We start from the raw sequence: 19,467 nt of genomic DNA, 5'->3' as shown, positions 1-19,467 counted from the left end.
TTTCATTTGAAGCAAAAATAGCAATCCCAATTTCAGTAATCAAAAATCCAAATCTCGTATCATCTCTGTAAAAAGCACACATATGTGACCAAAAACTACTAATCTTCTCTTATTGTAGTATTCTAGGGTTCATCATCAATGGCAATTCACACTTGTTTCTCGCTAATACCTTCTTCTTTCTCTTCACCCAAACTGGTTTTTGGAGATTTATTGTACAAAAATTCAAATCTACCATTGAAGGACCTTGATGCTTGAAACTCATAACTTGGTTTGTTTGAGTTTTTAATTATTTTGATCTGATCCTATATGGGTTTGTTTGGAAAGTTAATTGGAGGTTGTAGCTAAAGTTTTAGTCAATTTGGTGAAGATTTTGTAGTAGATTTTAGAAGTTTGTGTTGAAATATAGTTGAACAAGAGAACAAGATGAATTTGTATTGTATACTCAAATAGCATACAAATATACCGTTTTGGTATACAATTCATTCCAACTATATACCCTATTAGTATAGCTATATACTATATTGGTATCATATGCTAGTTGAATCATTTTTTGGTTGTATTAGCTGCATTTATTAGTACAATATTTGGTTTTCTTTTAATAATAGTAATATAGTACAATATCTTGAAATTCTTTATTATCACTATTTTTTTTCTCTTTATGCATGTGTGTTATGTAATAGTAGTATAGTCATATAGTTGTCGGGAATTAACCAGTTTTGTATACCATATTGGTATAGTTATATGCCATATTGGTATCATAAGGTAGTTTGAACATTTTTTGGTTATTTTGGCTGCAATTTTAAGCAAATTCTATTCTGAAATTATTTATATGAACGTGATTTGCAGTGCTGGAATTTTTTGTGCTGATGGATATAGATTATGTGTATTATGTAATAGTTTTTATAACTATAGACAATTGTTGGAACGACCCATACAACTATATACCCTGTTAGTATATGGAAAGTTGCTTTGCAAATATTTAGCTTGCAATGCGAGCATGTAATTTTCTCATACTTTTATTGTATCCTTTAATGTTTTGGTACAGTAGTATAGTCACAGATAGTTGTATCAATATTCTAGAGCAATCATATACTCTATTGGTATACATGTATACCAAATTAGTATCATATGGTACTAGAAGTCTTTTTTGCTACTTATATTTTTATTGTATTTTTCAATATTTTATTATCATTTCTATTCTAACTAGTATATATGGAGATTTAGTGGCTGTAGATTATGTTTTCTTGCTCCATCACTGGTTGGTGTTACTGTTAATGGTAGAGTATGTACTGATATTTGTAGGGAAGGAGATCAAGATTTGCATGACAATTGCGTGGAATTAGAAAAGGAACAAGAAATAAAGAAAAAAATAAAAAAAAATAAAAAAATAAAGAAGGAGTCAAATTTGAGTGTGAAATAAGTTATGATAAAAATAACAATAATACGATTTGGGCAAAAATAAATGAATAAAAGAGAAAAAACAAAAAAATAGGAAGAAAATGAGAAAAAAGAAAAAAAGAAAAGAAGCATAGAAATAAAAAAGAATTGGAGAATAAAGAAAAAATTTTCCACAAAAACTACTATGGGTAGAAAATGTAATTAGTTTATGGGTGGAAAAATAAATTGATAGACAAGAGTAAATAGTTTTATATTTTTGGGTAACTGTGTCAAAACCCCATTTATAATTACAAAATGTTTTACAGATTTTAGCCCAACTGACAATTAGTTTCTGGCAAAGTGGATAGAGCCAACATCAACCGGACATTGCATCAGGCCTTTCTGTTCTAATGACAACAATATGTAGCTTGAAAAAAGCCCAATATATCAATAATTCAAGTACTTAGGCCAATCCTCAAGTCTGCTATAAATTGTAAAAATTGCACGGGATGCCCTATTTGGTCGTCCCCATTTAACCTATACCTATATTTTTAAAATTATTTAACATATATCCTAATTTTTACAACTTCAGACGCCTCCTTCTTCCTGCTACCTGTGCGCTCCTTTCTTCCTCCTTTCTTTTCCTCTTCTTCTTCTTTTTTTTCTCTCTCAAACACATGAGACTCTGTGTAAGTATTATTGATTGAATATAAAATACATAGTGATTTAACACTAAGGTATGAATTTTGCATTAAGTACATCTGAAATTTTATTCCCCCAAAAGAGAATTAAAGATGGTTCTTCATGGTAGCCTCGCTTGATGAAGTTAATCATCCCCCCACGGTATATCGTAGGGGAATAAAGGTATATCACGTGAGCTAAGGATAGCTCCTCCCCCATTTCTTGGCACAGGCGCCGAAGGCAAGCAATTGTCCTCCACACAGAGGGACTCACCTTGGTCAATCATACTTGGGAGCGGAGGCGAAACTCCACAATAATAGAGTAAAGCTTTCCGCTCATAGAAAATGTCCCCAAAGTGAAGGGATACATATTGAAGTACGTAAAACCCTTCTTGGATAAGGTTAGCCGCTCCGCCAGATTAGGGCAAATAATGTTTAAACCCTGGCAACGACAATCTTCCTTCACAACAAGAATGCTGGAAGGACGGATGGAAGAAGGATATCTGCTAACGGCCCATATACAAGGGCTAACAGAAGGAATCTTTGAAGTATTTTGTTGTGACAAGACTTCTAGGGATGATGGTGCTCACTGTTGGAGGAGCGACATCATCGACTTTGTTTTTGTTCTTTGAGGAACTAACATTTTTTGAAGAAGAAGCCATTGTATGTTATGGAAGAAGGAAAAGCTTTTCTCGTTTGAAGAGAGTTAAAGAAAGGTTGAAGAATAGAATACAAGTTGAATGAAGAGAGTTTGAGAGAGTTTGGAGAATTATGGAGTATGAATGAAGGAGGTTGATGCGTATAAGTAAAGGTTTAGGCGGCTAAATTCGTGGCCATGATTACCTCGATAACCGACAAAAGTTATACTGAATCACGGGTGATATAAGATGGTGATATCATAATCTTTCAACAACTCCAACCACCTCCTCTGCCTCCAAATCTTCAACGCATGAACAATGGCTGCCGACTCCAAATCATGAATCGTATAGTTCTTCTCATGAATCTTCAACTACCGTGAAGCATAGGCAATGACCTTGCCATCCTGCATCAATACTGCACCAAGCCCAATACGAGACGCATCACATTAAACTGTATAAGACCCTGAACCTGTGGGCAAAACCAACACCGATGCCGAAGTCAGAGCTGTCTTGAGCTTCTGAAAGCTCGCCTCACACTCGTCCGACCATCTGAACTGGGCACCCTTCTAGTTCAACCTGGTCATCGGGGCTGCGATAGATGAAAACCCCTCCACGAACCGACGATAATAGCCTGCCAATCCCAAAAAACTCCGAATCTCTGTAGCTGATGTTGGTCTAGGCCAGTTCTTGACTGCCTCAATCTTCTTCGGATCGACCTGAATACCCTCTGCTAATACAACATGACCCAGGAATGCAACTGAACTCAACCAGAACTAACACTTCGAGAACGTAGCATATAACTGACTATCCCTCAGAGTCTGAAGAACCACTCTGAGATGTCGTTCGTGCTCCTCCTGGCTGTGGGAATATATCAAAATATCATCAATGAAGACTATCACGAATGAGTCTAAATAAGGCCTGAACACTCGGTTCATCAAATCCATAAAAGTTCCTGGGGCATTTGTCAACCCGAATGACATTACCAAGAACTCATAATGCACGTACCGAGTGCGAAAAGCTGTCTTAGGGACATCGGATGCCCTAATCCTCAACTGATGGTAGCCAGATCTCAAATCAATCATTGAAAATACCTTGGCACCCTGAAACTGATCAAACAAATCATCAATCCTCGGCAATGGATACTTATTCTTGATTGTAACCTTGTTCAACTGCCGGTAATCAATACACATTCTCATCGATCTGTCCTTATTCTTAACAAACAACACCGGCTCACCCCAAGGCGAGACACTCGGCCTAACAGAACCCTTCTCAAGCAAGTCCTGCAATTGCTCTTTCAACTTTTTCAACTCAGGCGGGGCCATACGATACGGCAAAATAAAAATAGGCTGAGTGCCCGGAGCCAAATCAATATCCCTGTCGGGTGGCATACCCGGTAGGTCTGAAGGGAATACCTCAGGAAACTTACGAACAACGAGCACAGAATCAATAGAAGGAACCTCAGCACTAGAATCACGAACATATGCCAAATAGGTCAAACACCCTTCTCGACCATACGCCGAGCCTTCACAAAAGAGATAGCACTACGGGTACAATGACCAGGAATCACTCTCCACTCTAAACGAGACAAACTCGGTAAAGCTAAGGTCACAGTCTTGGCATGATAGTCCAAGATAGCGTGGTAAGGTGATAACCAGTCCATCCCCAATATAACATCGAAATCGACCATGTCTAGAAGCAATAAATCTACACGAGTCTCAAGACACCTAATCACAACTATACAAGAGCGATGGACTCGACCTACCATAATAGAATCATCCACCGGTGTAGATACATAAACAGGAGCACTCACTCAATCACTAGGCTTGACCAGATACGGTGCAAAATAAAACCGAAGCTTTCCTACCACAAACCAGAACAGTATCTGCACCTCCACCTCTAATACCTCTACCTCCACCTCCAGCTAACTGAGCGGGTCGGACGAGCCCCTCAATGAACCTCCTCACTCTCTCTCACAGTGGGAAGTGTGATAAGAGCATGACAAACCAAGTCGATGAATCTGATCTCGTACTGAGTAACAGTCATAGAACCCTGCTGGAGACGCTCAAACTGCCTCTGATAGACCTCTCTCTAAGTGATGTAGAGAAACCCCTCCTAAAATAACTGCGTGAACTGTTCTCAAGTCAAAGCTAATGACCTAACTAGTATATCCAATCAATAATCCGTCCAACATGTCTTGGCAGATCCAGACAAGCAAAAAGTAGCAAAATTCAACCCCATTGGTCTCCACGATCCCCATGTTCCTGAGAACCTCATGATAGCTGCCTAGATAATCTTGGGGATCCTCAGAAGATGCACCGCTGAAAGTAGTGAAGAGCTTGGTGAAACTTATCCAACCTCCACAAAGCCTCCGAAGACGTAGCTGATTTATCACCGGTCTGTGCTGCTGCTCGGCTGAAGAAGCGGTACATGACTTCGCCATTCGCGAAAGGACAAGAGTAGAAGTTTCAATTTAGCATTGAGAGAACAAAAATCGCACGACATGAAAGAATAAATGTGAAGTTTTTCCTAACTCTGTAGCCTCTAGGGATGAATACAGACGTCTCCGTACCGATCTCTCAGACTCTACTAAGCTTGTCTATGAACTGTGAGACCCTATGTAACCTAGAGCTCTAATACCAACTTGTCACGACCTGAATTTTCCACCCTCGGGAGTCGTGATGGAGCCTACTGATGTGAGCTAGGCAAACCAATTATTGAACCATCTACCTTTTTACCAATTTTATTATCTTTAACAATTACGAAGAAATAACATTTAAACAATGGAATATAACATAAGCGGAAGAAAACAATAAGCCATTTGAACATGAATATCTATTACAACCGTTTGAGTCTCGACTACCCAGAACTGGTGTCACAGTTTCACAGACGGTCTAAGAATACTACATATAAAGGTCTGAAAGAATTAAATACAACACTGTCTCTGGAAATACATGTAAGAAACAAGAAAGTAGATAGAAGGAGACGCCAAGGCCTACGGACGCCTGCAGGGCTACCTCGGTTCGCCTGATGAACAAGAATCAGCAATCTCACTGCGGTCTGAAGTCTACGACACTGGGGTCTGCACAAAGAGTACAGAGTGTAGTATCAACACAACCGACCCCATGTGCTGGTAAGTGCCTAGCCTAACCTCGACGAAGTAGTGACGAGGCTAGGACCATACTATCAAGTAAACCTGTGCAGTTATATAATATACATCGGAAAGTAAAGCAGAAATAAGCAAGTAAAGATGGGAGGGGGAAACATGTTGCGGGGGTATACCAGTAATAACAGTAAATCCAGAGTAACAGTCTAAGGGCAGCTTAGGATTCAAAGCGAACAAAAGAAACTAATATCCCAAATAAACACGCTTGTATCAATAATTGTTGCGGCGCGCAACCCGATCCTAATATATAACGACATTGTTGTGACGTGCAACCCGATCCATATCATTTATCATTGTTGTGGCGTGCAACCCGATCCACATATAATATTGTTGCGGCGTGCAACATGATCCACATATAATATTGTTGCGGCGTGCAACCCGATCCACATATAATATTGTTGCGGCGTGCAACGCGATCCACATATAATATTGTTGCGGCGTGCAACCCGATCCACATATAATATTGTTGCGGCGTGCAACCCGATCCACATATAATATTATTGCAGCGTACAACCCGATCCGCATATAATATTGACAACAATCATGACAAGAGTCCCGACAAGGGATCAATAAGGTCTACACTATCTCGGCAAGGGATTCGACAACATAAGCAATACGTCCCGTCAAGGAAGAAACAACTATAACCAAAGTTGTTACAACACCTAACTACCTCAGCTACAACCAAACTTTTTGCAACACCTAACTACCTCAGCTATAACTAAACTTGTTCCAATATCTAACTATCACATCTATAACCAAACTTGTTACAACACCTAACTACCTCAGCTATAACCAAACTTGTTCCAACATCTAACTACCACAACTATAACCATAATCTTTACCAAACACAAAGAATCATCAACCTAAGCATCCGTAATATTAACTAAGAACACAATGCAAGGGAACCACGACTCAACAATAGCCCGGAAAGGGGCAACATAATGATCTCGTCTCTCTCTCACTTTTACTTCACAATTCACTTTACAACTCGAGCCAATGCTCTAGAATTTCAATTATCACTTATACTTTCACAATTCGTTATATAACTGGAGCCAACGCTCCTCAATGTTCGTAGGTCACAATTCTTCCACAACTTTACACAACAAATAAAAATCTTCACCAAGACATGAATAATACAACGAAATCATGAAAATCATAATATAAGACTCACGGTCATGCTTGACACCAACGTTAGATACTCGTCACCATGCCTATACGTCGTACTCAATAAGAAGCAAATAGCAAATAAGACACAACTCCTAATCCCTCAAGCTAAGGTTAGACCAAATACTTACCTCGAACTTTCACGACCAACTCAAGCCTCAAACACCGCTTTCCCTTTCGAATTTGACTCCAAATCAATCGTATCTATACATAATCGACTTAATAACATCAATAAATGCTAAACAATCTAATTCCAATATTTAATTATAGCTTTCTAATCATTCTTCCCAAAAATTCAAAAATTGATCCTGGACCCGCTTGGTCAAAACACGAGGTTCAGACCAAAACTCGATCACCCATTCACCCACGAGCTCAAATATATAATTTGTTTTGAAATCTGACCCCAAAACGAGGTCAAATTCCCAAATAATCAAAAAGCCCTAACTCTACCCAAATCACTAATTTTTTACCGTTAATCACATGTTTTAGGCCTAGAAATCAAGTGGGTGTTGATAAAAATGGAAGAAAACGAGCTTACGAATACATACCTATGAAGCTATGGTGAAGTTCTTCTTCAAAAATCGCCCAAGAGGTGTGGAGAAGATAAAGTTTGTGAAAAATAATGAAAATCCCGTATGGCATTCTGTTTTTGAAACTTAAAATAACTGGGCGAAATTGGTCATCGCGTTTGCGATAAGCTCATCACGTTCGCGATGAGTTATGTCAGATAGACCTTCGCGCTCGCGGAAGATGGCTCGCATTCGCGGAGCTTTGGCTCCTCAAGCCTACGCGTTCGCGGGCCAGTGGCCGTGTTCGCGATGCACAAAATGGTGACCCCTCCCCAGGCCTTAACCTTACACGTTCGCGAGTGCATGGATGTGTTTGCGAAGGGTATTCCCCCCTTAGCCTCGCGTTCGCGTCTCAAGCTTCGCGTTCACGAAGAAGAAATATGGCACCTGGGAAATCTGCCTTACGCGTTCGCGAGAAGGACCATGAGAACGCGAAGAGTAAAATCCCTGGGCACTGAACAGCAGAAACCTGCAACTTTTTGAGTTCCAAAAATCTTCCGAAACACACTCGAACCCTCGGGGCTCAAAACAAGACATGCGTACTTACTCAATAACATCATACGAACTTATCTGTGCGATAAAATCACCAAAATAACCTCAATAACAACGAATTAAACCTCAAAATCAATGAAATATTTCAAAACTTCTTAAAGCATCAAAATTTGCATTTACGGTCCGAATCACGTCAAACGGATTCCGTTTCTTACCAAACTCTACAAAATCATCTTAAATCATACATAAGACCTGTAGCGGGTACCGAAACCAAAATACGGGCCTGATACCAACATGTTCTAATCGAAATTCATTTCAAATTCCTGTAAACAATTTCAGAAAACAATTTTCTTTAAAAATTCATTTCTCGGGCTTGGGACCTCGGAATTCGATTCCGGGCATACGCCCAAGTCCCACATTTTTCTACGAACCCTCTGGGACCGTCAAATCACGGGTCCGGGTCTGTTTACCCAAAACGTTGACCGAAGTCAAATTTATTCATTTTATAGTCAAAATTTATCAATTTTTTTCACAGATTTTCACATATAAGCTTTCCGGCTACGCGCTCAGACTACGCATACAAATCGAGATGATGCTAAATGAGGTTTTTAAGGCCTCAAAATACAGAATTTAATTTAAAAGCAAGTGATGACCCAAAAGGTCATTAGCAAGTGATTACACTATTCTACTTGCTACGAGTTTGTATTGAAAGTTTGCATTGCAACAACATACAAGCATAAACTTTAATTGGTATTTTGTTAGTTGAAATTTAAACAAGGGCTTAAAATTGCTAACGTTCGTTCATACACTCGTACTGCTCATGAAATGTATTATTTGTATTTGTATTAAAAAACAAGACCTAATAGCCTAGTAGACACATCTACTTATCCCAGACATCCCCGCCCCTCTACTAGAGGTGTCTACTCTCTACTAGGCTATTCGGCTAAAAAAAAAAACAAAAAAGGCAACATAAGCAAGTAGAGTTTACAAATAAGTTTCACTAAGTTAAGTGAAAGAAAAAATATTAAAAAAGGGTAGTCATCCTCAACGGAAACAACCTATCATTTGGCAACCTCAAAGATAGAGTAACTATAAGAGCAAAAATTAAAGCAACACACAACAATAGAACAAAAGTAAAAAAGAGACAGTTAGACAAAGAGAGAAATAATAGAATTCCATGCGGTATTTGTAGTGGCAAATAAAATTACAGGAAACGATGCACTAAATAATCACAAATTCATTACATTGCATGAAAAGGCACAAAAAACCATAATCAGCTTACAAATCATACACTTGTTTGCCAGTGAACTTGACCTCAATTGGGCTCTTGTTCTTACCAATGGATCTGAAGTTCTGTCCAACTCCTTGACGGCCAGCGTTCACCTTTTCTGGGTACACACCATCCTTAGGGTGCAAGTATTGAACCTCACCATTAGGAAACACCCTGTAAAACCTGTAGTTAATCTTGTACTTTGACCTAAGCCTAGTACCAAGTGCTAAACACTGCTCTTTCCTCGCCAATTTCAGCAAATTAGCACCTTCCCTCATAATAGCTGCACCACCAGTTGGCATCTCAAAGATCTGTTCTTTAGGTGATTCCCAAGTAATTACGTAAAACTCCTCAACTTGGGCCTTGCGGAGAAGCCCACCGGTGCTGCCACCGAAGATTGGGGAAGGTGTGTTTGGGTCCAATTGTGGTGGGGTAAAGCCCACTGGAGCCTCTGCTTCTTTTGTGGCGGCTTCTTCGGCCATGGCTCTAATGGGACGGGGAGCGGAAACAGTGGATTTGAGTTGCTTAGGAGAGAAGGAAGCAAGGGATTGTTTCCATGGGGCTGAAGATTTTGGGGCAGAGAGAGCTGGAGTGAAGAGAGAAGCTTGAGTTGCCATGGCCATTGTAGAATTATTGGCTTAGAAAAGTGGAGGAAATGGAGAAGTATTTGTGCAGAATGAGAATGAGATAAGAGAGTTCATTTTTTGTTTTTCAGATATATGTGGTGGAGATAAGGATATTGGATAAGGTTATTGACCAATTAGAAGGTGTGATTTTGATACGCATTCTAACCCAGTTAAGTCCTCAGCCTTTAGTTACATGTGTCGTTTGGACTTTTGGGTGTAACATCTCAAGTAAACTATATTTTGTTGAGGGGAGTAGAAAAATGGAAAAGTGGACCCCTATATAATTATTGGGCAACTTTTCATAACCAGCTTGAATTTCTTTAGTATACTCAGTTTACATTCACAACCAAAGATATCTAAACATGCTGGAATGTTACTCCATTTAAACTAGTAGAGCTACTTTTGAATATTTCAAAAGTTATGTCTTTTATATTAATAACTCCTTAAAAAAGGAGATACAACGTAGGTAATAGTTTTATCTTATCGGCATATCTTACTTATTTTTTTTGTTTCCCATCCGGTGTCCGGTATCCGCATTGGAGCCCGACTGTATTCGGATTTGCGCCGCGTGGGACCCCATTCGGGAGGAAGCGCTCCTCACCAAGGATTTTTCCTTACCCAGGACTCGAATCCGAAACCTCTGATTAAGGGAAGAGCAGTCTCATCCACTGCACCACATCCTTTGGTGGTTATCTTTCTTCATCTTAAGTACATGACAGGATATAATTCTTAAAAATACTCTCTTTACACTTTACATACAATTAAAAGAATCATACAGTTCAACTGGATTTAGTAATTTGCCCTCTAATCCTAATCTTGTATTAAAATGTTACTGTTTGTTTATAATATAAGCATCACCGCATTCTCAAGATAAACATGTGCATACCAACTAATTTGATATCCATCTTCAAATATCTTCTTTTCCTCCTAGTCTTCCTGATGGTTGAAACTTCATTATAACTCATTTGATTTCTGTAATCAACTCCACTTAATTAGCAACTACTTACATATTCTTTTACTTTATTTATTACTCCTATTACAACTGCAAACCACCTAAGGATTGGCTCGTGTGATTTAACTTTGAACCAACAACATGCATGTCAGAATTCGATTCACTCCCCATTCTTTCTTAAATAAACAGAACTCGCCTTGTGTTGGGCCTTTTCCTGTTGTCCTATTTTTGCCATGAGGAAGACCCACGAAAGAGGTATTCCCAGTGCGCGGAGGATTGGTTGAGATCACGAAATTAACATACAGTTCACACAATGATACAATCAACTGGATGTCGAAATAGAGGAATTGCTCTTGGCGATTTTATAAATTTTTCATATTTTTATTTTTTACAACAAAACAATGAAGACATGGAATTTATTAAAAGGAAAAGATGATAGAAGCTAGTAGTCTTTCAAAGCTCACTGGACGAACCACAAAAATTCATCCAATTGCCTTGATTGGAGCACTAAACCTCGATAAATGGATAATTGGAAACAAATTTACAAAGGATAGGAGGATAGGTTGTAGGCAATAAATGCCATTAAGTTAAGCATTATATCACTGAATCAAAGACTATAAACCAATTTAAACATAGGAGGGATATTAAGCCATCCTTAATTTGATTGATCATTCATTCTTGAAGAGTTTCTTCCAAACAGGATGCTTCTTCCATACATCTTCCACCATAGAATCAATAGGGACTCCTTTGGTTTCTGGCAAAAGGAATATGACAAACAATCCCATGACAACAATCCAGGCTGAGAAGAAGAAGAAAATGTAAGCCTGCATTTTGCAGAGCATGGTCAAGAATGCCTGAGCAATTAAGGAGGTGAAGAGCATGTTTGTGCTGACTGCAAAGGCGAAACCGGCTGTTCTTGTTTCCATTGGGAATGTCTCACTTGGTATCAACCATCCCAAAGGTCCCCATGACCATGCAAATGACATGACATATGTGCATACAAGAACCACCACTATTGCTGCCAATGTTCTGTCCAATGTTCCCGTCTCCTTCAAATTGACTGATAAAATACCACCAATTGCCAACTGCAAATTTAATCAAAATACTTCATTAGAAACTCTGCCTATGTTAACTTACATTATCGGTTTCAAGAGCGAATAAAATGGGAGGATTGTGGTAAGTTGATTAAGGTCAGCCCGGTGCACGAAACATCCTGCCTTCTTGCAGGATTCGGGGAATGAGTGCGATATAGGCAGTCTATCCTGATGCAAGTATTAGTGGTTGTGGCTGATTCCACTGCTCGAACCCCTGGCCGATAGGGAGACAACTTTATCGTTGCTCCAAGGCTCCCCTTATGTGTAAGTTGGCATTCACCGCAAGATTAAGTCAATTTACGATGGATCCTGCAATATGGAATATATTGCTGGAAAGTGCTCACCTAGGCACGCATGCATTATATCAATGCCAATTAATGGAATTAAGTTTTAGTTATGTTAGTACGTCTCATTTAGGTTGTATATTGTTTAAGAGCCTTTTAGTCATATGTTCATACCTGAGAAATTAACATTTGGCAACAAGCTTGAAGGAGCAATTTTCTCCTTCCAAGCTTGTCAACAGCATAGATGGAAACAAAGGTAGCGCCAACATTAACAAGTCCAGTTATGACAGCGGACAAAAGTGCACCATCAGACTTGAAACCCATGGTCTGGAACAGAACAGGAGCATAGAACATAATAGCATTAATTCCAGTAAATTGCTGGAATATCTGCAAAAATATGGCAATCACAAGTGGTGGAACACTTGCAGCTTTTATGAGGTTCCTGAATGGATGTTTCACTTGCTTGGCTTGTTCACAAGCAGCCACTATTTCTTTGTACTCAACTTCAACATCTTCAATTCCCCTGATTTTCTTCAGTGCTGCTTTGCCTTGATCCTCTTTGCCACGTTCGATCAGACTTGCTGGAGTGTCAGTAATGACAAAGCAACCAATGAGAAGAAGCAAAGCTGGAACAGCCGCAAGCCCGAGTGACACCCTCCAACCATTTGGATGCATAGTTGATGTTGCATAATTAACCAGATTCGCGATGAATATTCCTATTGTTACGAACAGTTGGAAGAGAATATTCACAGCTCCTCTAAGTTGGATTGGTGCTACTTCTGTCAAAAATAAAGGAACAGTCTACAACAACCAAAATAGTAGCCATTAGTTTTTCGTCCTTTAATTTTACAATTTCAATAGAAGAAATTAGTAAGTTATTTGTTGTGCTACCTCATTTCCGAAGCCAACACCAACGCCGAACAAAATACGACCAACAATGAGCATCCATCTGTGTTCAGAGGCAGCACTAATGACGGCGCCGGCAATGAAAAAAGCAGAGGCCATGAAAATGGTGGGTCTACGACCTAACAATTGGCAGGCTTTTGAAGCGAAAAAGCTAGAAACCAAAGCTGATAGGTACAAGGATGAGGTGAATAGCTGGAGAAGTTGATCGTCATATTTACAGTAGTTGTTCTCCTTTGCATGTAGCTTTCTTTCATATACATTTGGGAAGAATTTTATCAAGAAATCATCCATACCAGATACTCCACCTGATTTAATCACCAAATAAAGAAAAGATTATGACAAATCAAATCTGAAATATTTTCATAAAATGATGTTATTATTTTATCGACAGAAAGCCGTAAAAGGTAGTTGAATAAGAAAAGAAAAGTATACAAACCTGAAATACCAATATCGTAACCGAACATAAGCCCTCCAAAGGCAGCAAAGATCCAACATGATACCACATAGACTGTGATCTTGGAGTTGTTTACCTGAGCTGTCGACATTTTTTGTTTTTTTTTTTGTTTTTTTGATACCTTCCGATAAAACTGGTTTATTTACGTAGATTGAGTCTTTGCTCTATTTTTCTTCTTTTTTATACGGATATGTATTTTTTTTAAATAGATACCAGCATAGACTACATATGGGAGAGGAGAGACAAAGAGCTTTAGAGCAAAGGATAGGTCTTTGCCTCGGACTCTCCAGTTAAGTTTATTTGCTGGAATTGTGTCACTATCCTCCAAATTAATGCCTTTTTATAGTGTGAGATTTTACTTTTTCTGTTACTTTATTTCGCATAATTTGTGGACACAGTTTAATCTCTTTCCTAATGTTCCAACAAAATAGGATTGATCTACCATTAATTTCTGTTCAAAAGTATAAGAGACTTTTTCTTTGGTCGTGTCTTTTCGTTTTTTATTAATTGAGGTTTTTCTGATTTTGAGGAAATTTCTGAAAACCAACATAATTCACGGGAAATTATGAAAATTTCGAGTTTGACTTGATCCATATGGTCAAGGTAATTAAAGATCATTCATTAATTAGGGAACGATATGCATGCATTTACACTCAAAAGTTTGAGCGCCGCATATCTATTCTAGGAAAAAGAATGACTAACCAAATCTTATCCACTGTTTAGAAACTTTATGGCAGGATTCTTGTGAAAAAAATTGGATGACATTAAATAATTGGACAAATATCAAGAAAAAGGCAAAGGAAAGAACTGCCGTTTGCTTATTATAAAGTGGTTTTCGGTATTTTTTATTTTTAATTCTGGAAAATGCTTCTTCTTTTTTTGCAGTTAAAAGTTAAAACATAGATTTCTTTGACATATCTTCAAAAATATTACCTAACCTTTTAATTGATTTAAAAATGATTTTTAAGTTTATATTTGAACTCAAAAAGTTTTCACTTTCCCTCCTTGTTTTTAGCAATTTCCAAAACTCTCCTTAATTTCTCCTTCTATAGTCAGTCAATAATGGATACATAAAATATAAGGTAAGGCTTATCAAATTATGCTACTGGGAAAAGAGCTGTTGACCATTATTTTACATAAGAGGTCGAAAACTCAATTACATTATTAATCCTGTTTTGTTTATAAAACCTCTTGAAAACAATAAATTGCGTCGAGAAAATAAAATCAAGATTGAAAAATATCGCAACAATCATAGTATTTTATTTCAAATATTTGAGCGTTACAATCTCTATGAATTCTCTGATTCTTCTTTCCAATAGTGAATAAATTCAAGGGTCTTTGAGCTTGATCTTGAATAGGTAGTTATCGCCATGAACGATGATCTTGTTCTTGAGTTTTAGCTTGATTGTTTGAACTTGACCTTGATTCATTCTTCGTTCTTGAGCTTGAACTTGATTTGTTCTTCATTCTTGAGCTTGAACTTGAAGCTTGAAACTTGTGAAGAAATTTGCAGTGCTTGATCCACAAGCTCTTTCCTGCTTCTTGTTATAACTTCTGGTGTCTTTTCTGGGTTATGAAGACCCCTATTTATAGTTGTGGGAGGGAAGATTTACGATAAGAACAAACTCTTTCCGACCAATCAAATTAAAGTGTGACAAGGCCGCATTTGATTGGCCGAAACATGTCACTTGCACACGTGGTGCGATTTCATTGACCTTTTAGTGTGACTTGGCTTGGCTTGTCACTTTGACACGTGGCACCAAACTGGACCTCTAGGAAGATGACATTTTGGGCTTAATGAAATGGGCCCATCACTTTAGCCCAACTAAATGGGTTAGCCCAATGGATTTAAGACTTATTTATTTAATGGGAAAAATACGTAAAAATTGCACGGGGCGCCCTATTTGGTCGCCTCCATTTAACCTATACCCATTTTTAAAAAACTTTTAACTTGTTTCCACTTTCTAAACAATTTCAGCTCCCTTTCTCCTCCCGCTTCTCCTCCTTCAGTTTCTTTTTTCTTCTTCTACAATCAGATCGATGCTACAATTGTCTTTGTATATGAACAGGAAATCTGATTACAGATATAGTCATCGACGTAGACATGGCTTATGTAAATTATTATCCATGTGGTTTGTTTTATTTATGATTTAACGATATATAACAACATATTATATAAATATATGGGAATGTATCATCAGTAACATTGATTCCAATGGCGAGGTCTCAATTTCAGCCTCAAAAGAGACGTAACTTTGTCACTAGCAATTGAACTCCAGGCTTTAGGTTAATTCTCTGTTTTATACGTACTAAGATTAATTTTTGACTTCAAAATGACTGATGGAGAAGTGGGTGTTTAATAATAAATTCTGCAGCTGGATGGCAACAGTGGGAGAGAAAGTGCAGCTAAGTTTCCCAGTTACAACATAAAAACTTCAGCTCTAGAGCTGAACTTCAGGCTCTGCTAATAGAATGTTGAAGTTTTGCGTGATTGTCTTTGCTACTTCAGCCCCGTGTGCTGAAGTTATGCAAAAAAGCGGGTACGCTTGCAATTTTTTTTTGCAAAGCGGGCACAAGTTAAAATGTGACACAAAAAGCGGGTATAGATGCAAATGCCCCGAAAAATACTCAACAAGTCACTTTTTAAAAAATATTTAAGAAAATAATACTACTCTTTGTTTATTCCATAAATGGCAAACTTTTTTACACTAATGGCACATAGAAATTATGAAACATAATTAATGAGCAGCTACAAGCCTACAACGCACAAATTATGGGATATTTATCTTTTCACACTCTCTCTCCTATTTAAAATAGGGATTTAGTCTCTCTCTTCTTTAACAGTTACACTCATTTTATTCATTCAATCATGATGAAACTAATACTACATATTCAATTATTCATTATATATATTTGGTATAAATTTGTAGAGAAATTATGTGTACTCTATTTTATTAATAAGCGAAAAAGGTAACATACATGGTATAATTCAATTATATTATATCTTTATTGAAGTATAGTATTATATATTATATAATTCATTTTTAGAGGTATACTAATGTATTTATATATATAGTATAATTCAATATATGTTATAATGGTATTAGGGTATTATATTACATATACTTGGTATAATATTTTTTGGTAGAAACGCCATGTATTCAAATATTAATGTAAGAAAATACCTTCCGTGACCTTTTTAAGAATATACCATTTTAATGAGAAATACTATGTACACTAAGGTAATAATATACCTTTGATCTTTTTAATAAGAAAGTACTCCTTGGTATAATCATGATATAAATATATATACACACTTTATTTTTCTTGAAATATATTAATTTTTTTCCAAAATATAAAGATATATACTTTTGCTGGAGTTTATGTTGAATATAAAGGTATATGTACTTTTTTATCTAGTAAAATATTCATGTATAGAAAGTAGAAAATTTGTTATGGAATGAATTAGTTTCCAACAAAAACATAGAAAAACATATTGCCATTTAAATATGTTAGGGATTGTTTTAAAATATTGGAAAACATGTTTAAAAGTACTAAGAACATTTTTATTAAGGAAATAAATGCATTGGGTGCGTGATTATAGGTACATGGTTGTAAGCACGTGATTTTTGCCCTATATGAGAATTACTCCCAAAAAATTCAAAATAAAATGATTTTCTTTGGTGTGCAATTTTGAGAATTTTTGTGACACTTTTGGATAATTATTTGTATTTGTCTATGCATGTTTATTTGTTAAATTATTAAAAATACAAAAATATATCGCATTTTGCATGTAGGATTTAATTATACAATCGTTAGTAATTAAATTTGATTTACAAAAATAGGCATCGTTTGTATTTTAGCATTTAATGTCCAAATGTACAATTTTATGCTTAATTATTACTTAATTGTGCGTTAATTGTTATTGGAAGTTAATTTGCACTTTTATAACTTAATTTAGTTCTTAATAATAAGTTAAGTATTTTTTATAATTTAGTTTTAGAAAAATAAAAGAAGAAAAGAGAGCAAAAAATATAAAGAAAATCGGAATTGGGCCTCTTCTTCGATTTCAAGCCACAGGCCCAAAAAATGGTCCAACCTTCCCTATGACCCAGTCCATTTCGAACTGGGTCGACCCAGTCCATAACCCAACACCCCTATTATCTTACAAGCAACACAAAACAAAAAAAAACAAAAAAAACCCTAAAAAATACCTAAACCATCCGCCCCCCCCCCCCTTATTCTCCTTCTTCTTCCTCAAAACTCCAAAGCACAACCATGGCTGCCCTCGACCCCACTCCCTCTCGTCCAAACGCCATCAACAAACAGTTCGTCATGTCCAAACGACCCCAAGAACCACAGCTGCTACTGTCCACGCAGCTGTCTCTGCGTCGTCACGTCATCTTCTTCGTCCTTCGTCAAGCTCGAGCTTGAGCTCAACATCCATGGCTGCCCAGCTCCACCAAGCAGTCCGCCATTGCCCTCGTCGACCACTCGCTTCCATGGCAGTTGATTCCGCGTCGACTTCTGCTGCTTCATCGTCCAAACCTCACCGCCGCAGTTGCTGCTTCATCGTCTAAACCCCATCGTCACCGCTGCTTCTCCTGCCTCGTCGTGGCAGCTGGTTCTTTTCCTCCATCGCGCTGCTGGGTCGCCGTTGCTGCTGACGGCGCTGCTGCTTCACGTTCCTGCTTCGGCTCTTGCTTCGTCTTCTTCGTTATGTCAAAGTTTCGTTGGTTTCATTTAGAGTTCGTTCGATGTTCGTCGTTGGTCATTTACGGTTAGTTGTTCTAAGTTTTATTTTTGTCCATATTTTTGTTTGATATTTTTCGGATCCAAAATTGTTAAATGATTCGATTCTTGTTTTGTTTGTTCGTCGTTGAAATAATTTTCTAGTTTGTTCATGTATTTTGTTAATTTAATTTTCAGATTTAAATGAGAAATTAATTAGTTGTTTTCATGTTTATTTCATGTTAATTTTATTCATTTTTGTAAAAAGGGAATTGTTAGTTTAATGTTTGTTAGATTCAAATTGAAGTTTAAATTAATTGTTTCTTCAATTTGTTTCATGTGTTTTATGTATTTTCAGAAATTGTTAACATTGTTTAAATCATGTGAATCCGTCATGTTTTGTTGTTTAAAAATAGATTTAATTCATGTTCATCTTTGTTTGAAGTTCGTTTTTAATTTAGTAATTTAATGTGAAGTTAATGTTTTGCTTCTTAATTTTGGATCATATATCTTTGTTATAATTTTGGTTGGATTTAATTGACTATTTGAAGATTAGTAATTTGAATATGTTTATTTATTTTGTTTAAGTTTAATTCGAAGTTTGAACAAAGTTTGTTTGTTATTGTTATTGAATATTTTCATTCATGTTCATACTTTGTTTGGTTGATCTTGAATCCGAAATTTGTATAGTTTGATTTCTTGTTTATCATTTATGATTATTTCTTGAATTTGTCTCATAATCTTGTTTAAGTTTAATATAGGAATTGTTTTGTTGTAATGTTGTTAGAGTTGATTTTAAGTTCAATATTATTGAATTTAGAAATCTGAATATACTTGTTTGTTGTTGTTGTTGTTAAATTTGAAAATAGGTTTGTTTGTTGCTAAAATATTGTTCAATCAAATTTTTAGTTGTTCTTTGTTGTTCAATTTGTGTTCATGTGATTTGTTGTTTGAACATTGTTAGAAATTGATCATATTGTCTATATTTTGGTTAAGTTTGATTAATTGATTGTTATAGCTGATGGAGTAGTTTGGTAATTTGTAGTACGTTCAGGGGTAAAATGGTA

The 19,467-nt window shown here is 36.9% G+C and overlaps 2 protein-coding genes and 1 long non-coding RNA gene across 3 annotated transcripts; all 3 read right to left on the bottom strand.

Annotated features, from left to right (window-relative positions):
- Positions 1-5,488: 5,488 nt before the first annotated feature.
- On the bottom strand, positions 5,489-8,712 carry LOC138872063 (uncharacterized). The gene is made up of 2 exons (XR_011400480.1): positions 7,154-8,712; positions 5,489-5,774 (listed from the first exon to the last, which is right to left on the bottom strand). It is a non-coding gene; the product is annotated as an uncharacterized lncRNA (long non-coding RNA).
- Positions 8,713-9,275: 563 nt separating this feature from the next.
- LOC104242194 (photosystem I reaction center subunit II, chloroplastic) lies at positions 9,276-9,993 on the bottom strand (the record flags this gene model as incomplete). Its single annotated transcript, NM_001312650.1, is given in 1 exon segment — positions 9,276-9,993. A coding segment is annotated over 1 exon segment (615 nt). The 3' UTR covers positions 9,276-9,361.
- A 1,277-nt stretch (positions 9,994-11,270) lies between these two features.
- Positions 11,271-13,985, bottom strand: LOC104242193 (sugar transport protein 8-like). The gene is made up of 4 exons (XM_009797218.2): positions 13,652-13,985; positions 13,201-13,520; positions 12,484-13,110; positions 11,271-12,016 (listed from the first exon to the last, which is right to left on the bottom strand). The coding sequence occupies exons 1-4, from the start codon at positions 13,758-13,760 to the stop codon at positions 11,600-11,602; spliced, it is 1,473 nt and encodes a 490-aa protein (XP_009795520.1). The 5' UTR covers positions 13,761-13,985; the 3' UTR covers positions 11,271-11,599.
- Between the last annotated feature and the right edge of the window lie 5,482 nt (positions 13,986-19,467).

The sequence above is a fragment of the Nicotiana sylvestris genome, chromosome 6 (genome assembly GCF_000393655.2).
Source record: "Nicotiana sylvestris chromosome 6, ASM39365v2, whole genome shotgun sequence".
Classification (NCBI taxonomy): domain Eukaryota; kingdom Viridiplantae; phylum Streptophyta; class Magnoliopsida; order Solanales; family Solanaceae; genus Nicotiana; species Nicotiana sylvestris.
This window is presented reverse-complemented; position numbering and strand designations above follow the sequence as displayed.

Excerpts from the sequence above, each read along its gene's own strand:
- LOC104242193 (XM_009797218.2), bottom strand. The coding sequence starts at position 13,760 with ATGTCGACAGCTCAGGTAAACAACTCCAAGATCACAGTCTATGTGGTA. Across the intron at positions 13,111-13,200 it reads GTGTTGGCTTCGGAAATGAG|ACTGTTCCTTTATTTTTGAC; the intron begins GTAGCACAACAA and ends TGGTTGTTGTAG. Across the intron at positions 12,017-12,483 it reads GCCAAATGTTAATTTCTCAG|TTGGCAATTGGTGGTATTTT; the intron begins GTATGAACATAT and ends TTAAATTTGCAG.